This window comes from Trifolium pratense, linkage group LG1, assembly GCF_020283565.1.
Source record: "Trifolium pratense cultivar HEN17-A07 linkage group LG1, ARS_RC_1.1, whole genome shotgun sequence".
NCBI lineage: Eukaryota > Viridiplantae > Streptophyta > Magnoliopsida > Fabales > Fabaceae > Trifolium > Trifolium pratense.
The window spans coordinates 38,800,668-38,814,716 of NC_060059.1; the positions used below are offsets into that span (position 1 = coordinate 38,800,668).

General features: G+C 32.3%; 3 protein-coding genes and 1 long non-coding RNA gene across 5 annotated transcripts; 2 read left to right on the forward strand and 2 right to left on the reverse strand.

The window, feature by feature from the left end:
* Nucleotides 1–3,557: 3,557 nt before the first annotated feature.
* LOC123915888 (early nodulin-like protein 1) lies at nt 3,558–5,029 on the reverse strand. 2 transcript variants are annotated; one of them, XM_045967167.1, is made up of 3 exons: nt 4,953–5,029; nt 4,724–4,899; nt 3,558–4,090 (listed from the first exon to the last, which is right to left on the reverse strand). In XM_045967167.1, exons 2-3 carry the CDS (start codon nt 4,896–4,898, stop codon nt 3,705–3,707), a joined length of 561 nt encoding a protein of 186 aa, XP_045823123.1. In that variant the 5' UTR covers nt 4,899; nt 4,953–5,029; the 3' UTR covers nt 3,558–3,704. The 2 variants fall into 2 exon arrangements, with proteins under 2 accessions (XP_045823123.1, XP_045823124.1); XM_045967168.1 differs by having other exon boundaries at nt 4,950–5,007.
* LOC123915899 lies at nt 4,778–5,226 on the forward strand. Its single transcript, XR_006812024.1, has 2 exons — nt 4,778–4,920; nt 4,973–5,226. It is a non-coding gene; the product is annotated as an uncharacterized LOC123915899 (long non-coding RNA).
* A 3,991-nt stretch (nt 5,227–9,217) lies between these two features.
* LOC123915906 lies at nt 9,218–10,032 on the forward strand. Its single transcript, XM_045967185.1, has one exon. It carries the CDS (start codon nt 9,486–9,488, stop codon nt 9,798–9,800), a length of 315 nt encoding a protein of 104 aa, XP_045823141.1. The 5' UTR covers nt 9,218–9,485; the 3' UTR covers nt 9,801–10,032.
* A 582-nt stretch (nt 10,033–10,614) lies between these two features.
* On the reverse strand, nt 10,615–14,048 carry LOC123915915 (WAT1-related protein At4g15540-like). The gene is made up of 7 exons (XM_045967195.1): nt 13,660–14,048; nt 13,503–13,568; nt 13,258–13,371; nt 11,809–12,055; nt 11,564–11,722; nt 11,027–11,178; nt 10,615–10,903 (listed from the first exon to the last, which is right to left on the reverse strand). Exons 1-7 carry the CDS (start codon nt 13,851–13,853, stop codon nt 10,726–10,728), a joined length of 1,110 nt encoding a protein of 369 aa, XP_045823151.1. The 5' UTR covers nt 13,854–14,048; the 3' UTR covers nt 10,615–10,725.
* Between the last annotated feature and the right edge of the window lies 1 nt (nt 14,049).

A 14,049-nucleotide genomic window follows, 5' to 3' on the forward strand; every position in this document is an offset into this window, starting at 1 on the left:
GGACACAAATGACTTATGATCATATGACATATGATGGGATGCACCGGAATCAAAAATCCATATGGAAGAAGATATACCTGACAAGCTAGAGGGATTCAAACCTTTAATAGAGGAGGCAGACATAGCATGTGGCTGAGTTGCGAGAAACTTTTGAAACTGCTCAGCAAGATCAAATACATGTGAATTAGTCTCAGATGGATATGCAGGACCAATACCAGAACCAACGGACGGAGGAGCAACAATAGAAGAAGTAGCGGCAGCAACATTAGATGAGGGAGCCTTAAAATTTTTTCTTCCCGCTTTCATCAATTGCGGACAGTTTGATTTCCAATGCCCCTTTTGCTTGCAAAAAGCACATTCATCAATACCAACACCAACCCTCCCTTGAGGTTTTCCTTTGTTAAAAGGAGCAGCAAAGACAGATGGAGGAATTTCTTTATCCAAATGCGAAAGAGAGTGAGACTTGAGTCTAATTTCTTCTGCCAATAGTTCATTAACAACCGAGTCAACCTTGGGAAGAGGAGTACGATGTAAAATACCCCCACGCAGTGCCTCAAATTCGTCACGAAGAGCCATCAAAAATTGAACTAATCGTTGCTCTTCTCTATGGTCAAGGTATGCTTTGACAGCTTTTAATTCATCTGGTTCCATGAGAGCCAATTGGTCCCATAAATTAGTCATAGCCGAATAAAATTCTTGAATGCTCGTATTATTTTGCTTAAGAGCTCTAATGTCACTTTCCAACTGATAACGTTTAGCAAAATTAGACTGCTTATACAATCGTTCTAAATGTTCCCAAACCTCTTTAGCAGTATCATATTTTGCTAATTGCATACCTATTGACTGAGAAACAGAATTATTGATCCAAGTAATGATCTTCGAATTACTAGTCTCCCATGTATCTAACTCTGTTGCATACTTTACTTCATCTTTTTTATCAGTGGGCTTAACATAGGTTCCATCAACATAACTCCACACCCTTTTTCCTTTCAAAAAATTTCTCATTACATAACTCCAATAAGGATAATTTTCTCCTTTCAATTGGACACTAATAGATTGAAGAGAATCATCTTTGTCACTAGCCATTACAATATACTATGAAAAATCAAGGGAAACCAAACTTTAATTGTTGCCGAAACAAAATTCAATCACAAAGAATATATGTTAACCGATTGTTGCCGTAACAAATTGAATCACAAAGATGCTCCAAATTGAAATTGTTGCCAACACCAAATGCAATAAAAAAGATGCTCCAAGTATGTTAACCGATTGATCACAGGTACTTCCAAAATACTCAACACAAAATCAAAAAAAAAAGTGCCAATACTATTAATTATAAATAAACTCACGTTCCAACAATTCAAAGTATGAAAGACACTGATCCAAAGATCCAGGGAGAGAATAAACCAAACCTTCACTTTTCAAGTTCTGATCGAATCAACCAAGCTCTTTGATACCATGTTAACAATCCATAGAAAGAGAAAACATAAAGTGGCTAGGGTTTCATTAGGAATAATCAAAAAGTAATTGAGTACAAAATAATAGAAAGGTATAAATACTAAAGTATAAAATACTAAATAATAGAAGCTATTCTTGATCCTCTTTGGCAGCAGGCTATGGCAGAGGAACTTGCTGCTTTGCATAAGACAAATACTTGGGATTTAGTACCTCTTCCACCAGGAAAACGTGCTATTGGGTCTCGTTGGGTATACAAGATCAAAACCAAATCTGATGGGTCAGTTGAGCGATACAAAGCACGTCTTGTTGCTAAGGGTTTCTCTCAACAGTATGGCATGGATTATGAAGAAACATTTGCTCCTGTTGCCAAAATGACTACTATTCGTACTCTTATTGCTGTTGCTTCTGTTCGTCAATGGAATATTTTTCAAATGGATGTTAAAAATGCATTTCTAAATGGTGATCTTCAGGAGGAAGTTTATATGGTACCTCCACCAGGTATTTCTCATAATAAGGGAGTAGTGTGTAAGTTGAAGAAAGCTCTATATGGTCTGAAACAAGCTCCACGAGCTTGGTTTGAGAAGTTTTCTACCGTAATTACATCTCTTGGGTTCCGCTCTAGTGATCATGATTCTGCTTTATTTCTTAGGACCAATTCTCATGGTCGTATTCTATTATCCCTATATGTTGATGATATGATTATTACAGGTGATGATGTTAATGGGATCAATGAGTTGAAATTACAGTTATCTAAACAATTTGAGATGAAGGACTTAGGCACTCTTCGATATTTTTTGGGGATTGAGGTTGCATACTCCCCTAGAGGTTATCTTCTTTCACAATCTAAATATATTGCCAATATTCTTGAACAATCTCGTATTTCTGATACCAGATCAGCAGATAGTCCTCTTGAGCTCAATGTGAAATATGCTCCCTCTGATGGCGTTCCCTTATCGGATCCCACTCTGTATCGTACTTTGGTTGGCAGCTTGGTGTATCTTACTATTACCAGACCAGATATTGCTTATGCAGTGCACATTGTCAGTCAGTTTGTTGTCTCTCCTACTACAGTGCATTGGGCAGCTGTTCTTCGCATTCTTCGTTATCTTCGAGGAACTCAATTTCAGAGTCTTCTTTTTCCTTCATCTTCTTCGTTGGAGTTACATGCTTACTCTGATGCAGATTGGGCTGGTGATCCCACTGATCGCAAGTCTACTACAGGTTTTTGTATTTTTCTAGGAGATTCTCTTATATCTTGGAAGAGCAAGAAGCAAGACATTGTATCTCGTTCTTCAACAGAAGCAGAGTATCGTGCTATGGCCACTACCACTTCAGAAATAGTGTGGTTACGTTGGCTTCTTTCTGATATGGGTGTTCCGCTGTCTAAACCAACTCCTATGTATTGTGATAACAAAAGTGCCATTCAAATTGCTCATAACTCGGTCTTTCATGAACGCACCAAACACATTGAGATTGATTGTCACCTCACTCGTCATCATCTTCAACATGGCACTATTATTTTACCATTTGTTTCTTCCTCCTTGCAGATTGCAGACTTGTTCACGAAAACTCATTCTATTAAACGTTTTCATTTCTTGATTGACAAACTCTCGATGCTTCCTGTTAATGCATCATGAGTTTGAGGGGGGATGTTAGATAATATATAAATAATATATTATATTAAGGGTAGTTTAGTCTTTTATACTTTAGTATTTATACCTTTCTATTATTTTGTACTCAATTACTTTTTGATTATTCCTAATGAAACCCTAGCCACTTTATGTTTTCTCTTTCTATGGATTGTTAACAATCCAAACATATTTAACATGGTATCAGAGCCGGGTTAAGGACTGCAATGTGGGCATTTGACCCAGGACCACGCTAGGCGTGAGGGTGGGTGTTGAATATGTTGTTGTGTTGTTGGAGATTGTTTGAAGTCCCACATTGCTTAGGTTCCCGGGATGTGAAGTGTATAAATATGTGAGGGCAACCTCACCCTTTGAGCTAGCTTTTGGGGATGAGATCCAAACATATTTAACAATTCTTATATATAACTTGAGAAGATATATATAGCAAAATGAACAAGGATAAGGCCAACATATGATAATATAATTTATATTAAAATTTGATTAATAAGATCCCAACAAAAATAACAAGCTAACAATCACCTCACTGTGACTGTTTTTAAACCAATCCCAATAATATAATACTAAGAAAATCTAAAATTAACAAAAGGGCGATTCAAATCAGAAAAGCCACATAGCAACAATAACTCCAATAGCCACAAAAACACCACCACCTTGCAAAACAGTTGCCGCACTAGTTGGAGCTGGAGCAACAGCAGGACCAGGACCTGCAACCTCAGCTGGTGAAGGTGCAACTGCAGGTGAAATGGAAGCAGCAGGAGTAGGACTCTTTCCTCCCCTTGGACTCATAACCACTATAGTAAGTTTCTGACCCTTTTCACAGTGACCCTTTTCTCCACTGATGTAGTAGTATGGACCAGAATGATCAAATCTAACTTTTGTGTTTCCATCATTGTATTGTTTGATTGGGTTTGAGATGTTGCAACTCACATAATCCTCTTTGGTAACTTGCAAAACTGAGTCTTTTCCAGCTTCATATTTCCAAACTGTGAAAAAAAAATGAATAATTAGTCAAAACAAATGATAAAATATCAAAATAAAAAATGAATTTTGATTTACACTTGTTATTGTTAAGGAAATAAAAACGATATTAAATAGAAGTCAAAAGTCAAAATTTGAACTTTAAAAACATTGAATACACAATTTTCAATAAAATATTTATACATTTCCAACAAACAAAACATAAATTTTGAAAATAAGAAATAAAAAATTATGAAAATTATGAAAAATAAAATTGGGAATTTAGGGTTACAAGAAAGAAAAAATGAATTTAGGTTAATAAAAAGGAATTGGGTTTTTGGAGATAAAATCACCAAAATGTTGATAATGTTAAAAAAAATTGAATTCATAAAAAAGAAAGGATTTTTAGGAATATTACCAAGATGATGAAAACATAACATAAAAAGATTGAATTTTTACAAATAACATAAAGAAATTATGAATGAAAAGGTTATAACTGCAAAGATAATGAAGAAATCAACATAAAGATTGAATTTTTACTTATAAAAAAAACAAGATTAATTAATGGAAAAATAATACTAACTACTAAGATGATGAAAACAAAGGATCTGGATTATTGAATTTTTACTGATAAAAATAATGAAAAAAGTGATAATTACTTAGATGGTCTCCAATTTGGAAGCGAACACTTTGAGCCCATTTGTTGAGTGAATCAGATTCAGATGGAATCTTCCAAGCATCGGTCTTTCCACCAAGCAAAACATCCTTAGTTGCTGCAGCAAAACCAAACACAAGAAAAAGGAGCAAAAGAGATGAAGAAGATGAAACAGCCATTGTTTTTTTTTTTTTGCAAAAAGTTTTTTTTTTTTTTTTTTTTTTTTTTTTTTTTTTTTTTTTTTTGCAAAAAGTTAATAAAAGAAGTTTTTGTTTTGTAACAGATGCAGAAAATGAGGTTGGTTTAGGAATGTGAAGAGTGTGAGTTTTGGAGTGTTGTATTTATGGAGTGGTAATGAGAAACTAGCCGTTGTTTGATGGTTGGGATTTGTGAAAGAACGTTCTAGATTTACTATGGTGTGGGGTCCACTGTGTATTGTTTTCTTGTGCATTGGTTGGGAATAAGGAAGTAACGGTCAAAAAATTGTGGTCTTCATAATACTGGCTAGTCAAGAATTTGGAAGGGTAGAGGAGGAGTTTCAATTTTGGGTCATGTTAATATGTGCATAAAATGCACATATTAAGGTTCTAAATATAGAAAATTATATTTATTATTAAAAAAAATTTAATGCTTAAGAAGTTAAATGCACATATTTCAATATATTATTTTTACTTTTGCTTTCTTAATATGTACCTTTGGTACACATGTTAACATTTTCCTTCAATTTTTACTGTACTATTTACATTTTCATAGAATGATTCATTTTTATTTTTTTATCACCAAAGTACTTTGAATACTTTTTTTTTTACACAACTTTGGATACACTATGCTAGACGAATCCTAGGTGTTTGTTAGAAAAAGGTTTAACGGGTAAAGTGACGGAGTCAGAAATTTTTAATATTGGGCATCAAATATATAAATTTGTAATATTAAGTACTTCTTCCGTAATACTATATAAGTAAAAATTACCTTTCTAATAAACCGAAGAAAAAAATCACCTTTATAGATTCATTGTATAATTAATGTATGTAGTCTATATTATAGACTAAATACATTATCATACAATGAACCTAAAAAAATTTAGTCTATATACTCTTAAAAATGTTTTTTTTTTTATAGATGGATCCAATTTTATAATTTCACATTCGCTTATTATTAATCTATCTCTACCACAATATAAGTCGTTTTGAACATATATTACACAAATTAAGAAATATAATTAATGTTGTATAGAAAATATAAATTATGAGTTAGTTTACAAAATTGTCATTCATTAATGATATGAAAAAGATAAAGTGAAGAATTGAAAAAAGATAGAGTAATAAATAATGGCACTCGTTAGCAAGACCCATAAATAATTGAGGTTATAAGAGGAAAACTAACATTATATGCTTCCTTAGTAATGTAAAACAACTTATAATTTAATATAATTTTTTCTCTCAAAATGACTTATAATTTGATAAGGGAGTACCATTTTTCCCCAAATTAAAACCATGTTTAAATCATACACATACACTACATAGATCTCTAAAATTATTAATACGTGCCGGGTCTTGCTAACTAGTGCCCCGGGCACTAGTTAAGGAACTAAAAAAGGAAATAAAAGAGAAGTTATGCATTGAAAAAAAAAATCAAAATTTAAACTTTTAATGTGTTGACTACACAATACTCAAGATAAATTTTCTACATTTAAATTCTTAACTAGTGCCCCTGGGACACTATTTAGCATTTGTCATACCTTTATTCATTCATATTAGTCTTTTAAGAGTGTATGTTATAGACTAAATCGATAAGAAGTGGTTAATTAAGGACAATTTGTCAGTTTAATAGAACTTATGGCCTTTTTAAAATATTACTTCTTCCTGTATTAATTATAAGTAAATATTATTTTTTTACTAGATACATTAGTTAATTATTAATATATTTAAAAAGTAACATTTGTTTATAATTAAGGCTGAAAGGAGTAATGATTTCCGGGACTTATTTAAGAGCCTTCTACAAAATTAAGGACTACTTTGATGGTTTATTGGAAGAAACAATTATGTCGAGGGATTTGGTTGGGGAAAATTATGTTTTTATTTATCCAATTTTTTTTGGTTGGGGAAAAATATGTGTTGGTTGTGACGGTTGGTTCCTCCGTTAGTTTTTTTCAAGTGTTCCTGCAAATAGATACTCCATTAATCTTGAAAGAACATGAATTTAGAGTTTAGACCCTCAAATAGTTTTCCAAGTTTTCTTGCAAATAGTTTTTAGTGGCTAATCCATAGTGCTTACTGCAAAATAGACCCTCAAATCTCTTGTGTTTATGAAACTAATGGGGCTAGCTAGTGGCTAATGCTGTAATGCATAGTGCTTACTGCAAATCTATTTGATTTTTTTTTCTTTCCAAAGCAATTTAAAGTGATGTTAAAATATTACGGTTGCATAGTTTTATATAATTAAATAAAATTATTATTTTAAATATATATTAGCATTTTATATAGAGGTACTTTAGTCATTTAAACAATATTGTTTATTTCTTTCCTTTTATTTCCACTTCTACCAAACTATCAAATAATTATCTCACTTTCCATTCACTTTCTACTCACTTTCTTTCTTTTGACATTCTTTCCTCTAACTTTTTTTCTTTCCACTTTCTTTGATCATCCAAACAAAGCCTAAAATACATAAGAGGATTATGACCCCATTTGGATTAGCTTATTTTTGAGCATATACAAACAGTTTATGCAATATAAATTAGGTATTATGCTATTTTATAAGTTCACACTAGTGAAAATTGTATTTTTATAAGCTATTTTATCATAAACTATCTTGACAGATTTATGATAATACATAAAAATTGTATAAACTGTTTGTATAAGCTCAAAAATAAGCTAATCTAAACGGGGTTAGTTTCAATAATACCATGTGACTCTTACAATTCTATGAGTTCTGGTGATTTCTTGGTTCTCTACCAATTCACGTGGATTCAAAAGTATACGAAGGAGTACACCATTTGTGGCATGAGAAAGTCTTAGTTGAGCAGATACCCAACACATGATATTTAGGCACATTCAATCAAATATTGACAACACATAAAGAAGATTACTTTTTAAAAAAATGAAATTGAAAGTGTTTTGTCTTCTCTCTCTGCACTTTGGTCTTCTTTCTCTTCCGTCTCTGCAATATCCTTACCCTCTCCCATAACTGGATCAAATCAAATTCCTTCTTTCAGTCCATGCTTAAATCCTCATATAAAGCTAGATCTATGATCTGTCAGCTCTAAAATGAAGATGTGTGTCAAATTATCAGTGTTTTCTTTTGTCAAAGTCTTCATTTTTAGTTTATCACATATTGAAGAAAGAGTTAAAATTTCTCATAAACAGAAGATGGTGTTGGTTTGAGTTTTGTTGACTCAATGATTGATTGTGATTATTTTATTTTTGACAAAATAGAAAGAAGATTGATTGTGATTATTTATTTTTAATAAAAGTAAAAAAAAATAAATTGCAAAAGAAGAACAATGGAGAACAACAATGGAGGAACAATGGAGAACGTGTTGAGACTGTTGTCTATTGTAGAACGTGTTTAATTAGAATTTTAGAGGCTTATATTCAACCATAAAAGCTAGCTTGAGAGTTGAGATTTGCACTACATTTATAAAGGCTATATTTGTCATATCTCTAGCCAATGTGAGACTTTTAACATGTTGTAACTTGCTGGCGACGTGTTGTCTATGGTGGTGAAGCAACAATGAAGAATAAAAACAACAATGAAGGAAATTGGGAGTTTGCGGATGCTGTGGTGATTCAAGCAATCAAGCAGACACTCTCTCTATCTTTAACTTTTTTATTTTCTATTATTTTTATAAAAAAATTAAATATAAATGTGGTGTCAAATTCTTATTAGTTGTGCTTAAAAGACATGCAACGAGTAGAAATTTTATAATAAAAAGTCTAGTATGTCAAAAAAAGTGAATGAAGGACTTAGATTTCACATGAGAAAACTTTAACAGGAGTACTTCTCATTGGACACTCTTACCCGGGATTCGGATTGTATGTAGTCGGCTAATGGTGATTGCAGTGTAGTCAGCTCAATAACCAATGTCGAATTAAAATGAGATGATTCAAAAATTAAGTTTGAATTTTATATTTATAAACAATTAAAATTTGGATATAAAATTTAAATCGTTAGATCTTGATCGGATGGTCCAATTATACTAACTGCGTGTAGTCAGATTGCACTCATCCAAATCCCTCATACTCATGATATTATATGCTCCTTTTTTTTTGTCGTCGTGGTCAATGGCGGACATCCGATGACCAATATGGCAGAACTTCGGCAACTGATTTCACAATTATCAACGATGGAGCTCTGACGGTTTCACCATAGTCGTGGCGGAGCGCTGGCAGTCGGCCACCTCCCACCACCACTAATATCAAAACCATTTATTAAGAATACTGGTCTATTACTAGTTAAATTAATAAACAAATGTTTTGATGTACAATAGGTGTATTTTTTATGTACAACACCACTAATCAGTAATTTGCATGTGTGAACAAAATAAATGGTTAAGGTACACGTGCAAACTTTCAATGACACGTAGCATCTACGTGTTGAGAAAACAACCAAATTAACATGAAACGTGGCTAAGCAACATCTTTAATTATTCCCTTGATGCAAATTAAGTAACTGATCCATCCATCCATCCACATAGAACAGAACAGAAACTAGAAGAAGTGAAACAAAGAGAAAGATAGAAACAAGAAACAAAGAGAATCATAAAAATGAGTACTGAAAGTGAAGAATGGAGAAAAAATGCAGAGACACACAAAATGAGTTCAGAAGAAGTAAGAGCAGCAGGAGTAGAAGCTTCAAAGAGACCACCAGGAAGTAATCATGGCTCTACTAGAAATGTTCTTCATCAAAGGAAATCACTTCCATTCAACTTATCTACAATGGCTATTGTTGGTTTGCTTATTACAGGTGTTGTTGGATATTCGGTTTTGTATACAAAGAAGAAGCCAGAAGCATCTGCTGCTGATGTTGCTAAGGTTTCTGTTGGAGTTGCTGATCCTGAAGATACTCATCCTAAGAAATAATAGACATACATAAATATGGCCTATTAAACATCATAGTTTAAAATTACGGTTGATGCGGTCAAAATTGTGGTTGTGATGTTGTTCTGGTCTTTTAAATTCTGAACCAATTACATGTACCTTTTTGTTTATATTTAAGTTCAGAGGAGTTATTAGGTTTTGATTAATAAAGATCTTGAGGTTATTACTTCCCTTTTGTTTCATAAATAAAGATTTTGATCCACCAATCGTTTGGTTAGTTGGTGGAAGGACTACAATCGGAGGGGCCGGAACCACTTGAGATCAGAATTGATCTCCGGACTAGATTAGATGTTAAATATTCATCGTTAGAGAGAATTCTGAGTTCAATTTTTTGTAAAATGAAATTTTTATTAGATTTTACTTACTTGCAACCATAATTAGATAGTTAATACTAAAAAAATGATATTAAATCCAAGAGTGTTTAAGATGAGACAATGTGGGTCTTTTACATTTAATCAATTTTACATTTAATCAATGGTCTGAGTTCGATTTTTAATGCCTTAGGGATAATAAAAATTAGGTTTTGATTTGATTAGAAAGGGTGCTTCAAGCAACATCTACTTTACTAATTTGGCAATAAAAAGTTGCATACTTTGATTATGAAGCAATTCAAGGAGGTTAGAAGTAAGGTTATGAAAATTTAAAGCCATTTGATCCATTAAGACAAAAAATTCACATATCTAATGTGTTGGAAGAAGAAATGTTTGAGGCTTTGAGCAATGTTCATGTTCATATGTTCTTAAATTGAGTTGAGCTATGTGACATTATATTATAGGATTGTTGAGGAATTGACATATACAAATAGAGATGTTTGCGTTATTCAAATATGTTGAAAGCCTAACAAAGAAATAAGCTTTAATTGTCAACTTCACTTACAACTACATATACCATATCATCTACTAAATCTTCAACAATCATTATGTGTGATTCCTCTATCTACCACATTTGATACTTTCAACAAAGGAGTTTTAGTATTGGATGGAAGTGAAACTCTACCTATGTCAAAATCTTCATTCAATTCTTCTTTGGATTTTCCCCATAAAACAGCATAAAATCCAATTGATATTATTACTGCTCCAACAACACTGCAAACATTTGAAAAATGAAATGTATATGTTAAAAGTGCACATACAAAATATACTAAATGAGGCAAATTTTCTATAGAATAACTAAAATTAAATTGAAAAGTTAGGGAATAAAATCCATACGTTCCAAAATAGAGTGCATCACCAAGGAATATAGCACTGAAAGATGCAGCAATAGCTATTGACAAAGGCTTAAAGAGTGATATATATACTGGTCCTTTAACATGGAGTCCCCAAGTGTGAACAAGAGAACTTAGTCCTGTGCAAAAAATTCCCTGTGGATGGCGCAATCGGTCGCCCGCCCGAGTTAGTCTTATATTGGGCAGGATTTATTTTTACAAACTTGCAACTTTGGCTCTTAACTTTCATAAGAACATTTTTTACCCTTAACTTTAATCCATTTTGCAAAAGGTTGACCCACTAAAATGTCATGTCAGCATATGGGCAAGACATACTGACGTGGCATTGAGTCGCTTGCCACGTGTGCGTTGACTTGATCAAAATAAGTGGTGGCCAACCTCTTGCAAAATAGGATAAAGTTAGGGGTCGAAAGTTCTATTATAAAAGTTAAGGGGTCAAAATAAAAAATTTGTGAAAGTTAGGAGAACAAATATGCGATTTAACCAAAATAAAAATTGATCATCTATGTAAGCTTCTCACCGAGTATAAAATGGAGAACAATGTTATGTCATGATTTATCTTCCAAGCACTCAAATTTGATTCAAGTAGTAAGCATACTGGTACAGACACTAGTGTTCCACATAGGTTGTATAAAAAGACCACAATAATCTCTGATGGATATTGTTTTATAACATTAGTCTGTTTGTAAGAAACAAAATTTTATGTTAGTAATTTATATGAAAATTGTCTCAAATCTTCAAAGTTTTCTAGTGAATTCAATGTACCTGAACAATGTACCAAATTGGAATGATAAGAGCCTCAATAACAATTAGAGATCCACCAAGAACCCAATTTGATTCTGATGTTGAACTTATTGGAGAATTAAGAATAGGTGGTGGTGATGGTTGTATTGATGAGGGTATGATTGTTGGACCCTTGTAAAGAACAACTATGAGTGCACCTAATATTGATATTGTAGATCCCAATATTTTTGCTTGAGTGCTTTTTGATCTTATATTTACCTTCTCCATCCTTCATTCATTGACCAGTAATGTTCACAATAAAAACATAGCAAATAACTATAGTGAAACATACAAAATTGAAAATAGTGTAATTTATATGGAGGGACCAGAGTAGATTAGTTTTTTTTTTTTTATAGATAGAGTGATAGTCGATATGATAAAACTATTATAAACTCACATTTAGGGTGTTTTAATGTTTAATAGAGGGACTAGAGTACATTGGTGTGTTTTTTTAGATAGACGATATGGTAAAACCATTATAAACTTACACATATAAGTTTCGACATTTTTTGTCAATTGATGTAGGATTTATGGATGTAGATTGGGTTTTTTTAGGGAGGAAAAATATTACAAGAAAATATTCATTATGTTATTTTTTTTTCCCGACGCAATGTTATATCTTGAAAATTATGAAGTATAGTGAAATAATGAGATTGTAGACTAACAAATTTTTATTATATTTTACAACTCTTGACTAATGATTTTAAAATGTTTTCTGTAATTAGACTTTAAAATGTTTTCTGTAATTAGCCTTTTTACAAGGAAAGGTAAAGTGGACCCTATATAATATTGTCCTTCTCCTTCGAGAATAACTATAATAACTAGAAATGATTTCATAAAAAAACAAAAACTAGAAATGTCATCATTGTTGGTGGAGACGTTTAACAATCAAACTTGAAAATGATGTATTCTGCATTATTCGTTCAAATTATTAGATCTTTAATTTAATAATCGATGATATTCTCGTTTGCTTGAGTGGATTGTTTTTTTAATATATGCTATGTAAGGGTTTGTTGGGAAGAGTTTACTAGGCAACAACCTTATGAAGCAAGCACTTGTTTAAGGGATTTGGATTTTGTGCGGTGTGCAGTCAGCAAATCTAGACTGTATTATCTAGACTGTATTAGACAACTCAGAATTTAAGATAAATTTTTATTATAAAATTTGAACTGTCTGATCTTAATCTGATGGTCTACAAATGGCCGACTACACTACAGTCATGTTATATTTTCATAACATGACGGTGTTTATTAAATTGTATGAACTATGCATCATGTATTATCCAATCGCTAAATTCAAATGAATTTCATGCATGTTTGACAAGCATCAGATATATTATTAAAAATGAATTCTAAGCATTTAAACATATCCCTACTTGTTAAAGCAAGTGATTTCATAGTTAGTTTTCAAGAGTAAGAGAGAGATAGGCACCTGAAAAAGATAGCTAGGATGAATGTAAAAGCAGGTATAAGGTTGGTAAGAGCAGAAGAAAGAGTAGGTGTGGTGTATTGAAGTCCTTTATATCCAAAGAGCTGAGCTACAACTCTGCCTCACTCAACCAATTGATCAAATTAAGCTAAATCAAGATCAATAATATTACTTAACAAACAAAATTGTCAAAATCTCAAATGATCTTAAAAGAAAGTCCACTTTTGCAATATTGCTTTGTATATTACCCCAAAACTCCAAGGAGAAAAATTCTGAAGATTAGAGACACATTCAAAGGAGGAAGCCCTCTTGACCTTCATAAAGATGAACATCTAACTCATGAAAAAATGGACATATAGAGAAGAATGGATTATTTGAATTGATGAATATGTAAAAAGACATTACCGTTTGAAGAAGAAGGGGAGAGGCAAAAGGAGAACAAGAGTAGAGATAACATATGAATAAGCGATGAAGACATAGTAACTCAATCCCATTTGAGTAGCTGCTTTGAATAGAACACTGACACCAACGTTTGAGCACTCCATTGCAACCATTGCTGTGAATGGAATCACATCCTTGTAACAGTGCCTCCCTGCCATTTTTCTCCTCTCTCTATGATTCACTTTCTCTTGATTTCAGTGTGTGTTGCTTTTGTATATTTCATTTTATATAACTACTAAGTTTCTGCTAAATTTGAATTAAAAAATGTTTAAGTGACTTAAATCTCAAACTCATCGTGATCAGCCGGTTCAAAGAGCTCTTAATTTTACCGATATACTTAAAGATTATCCACCA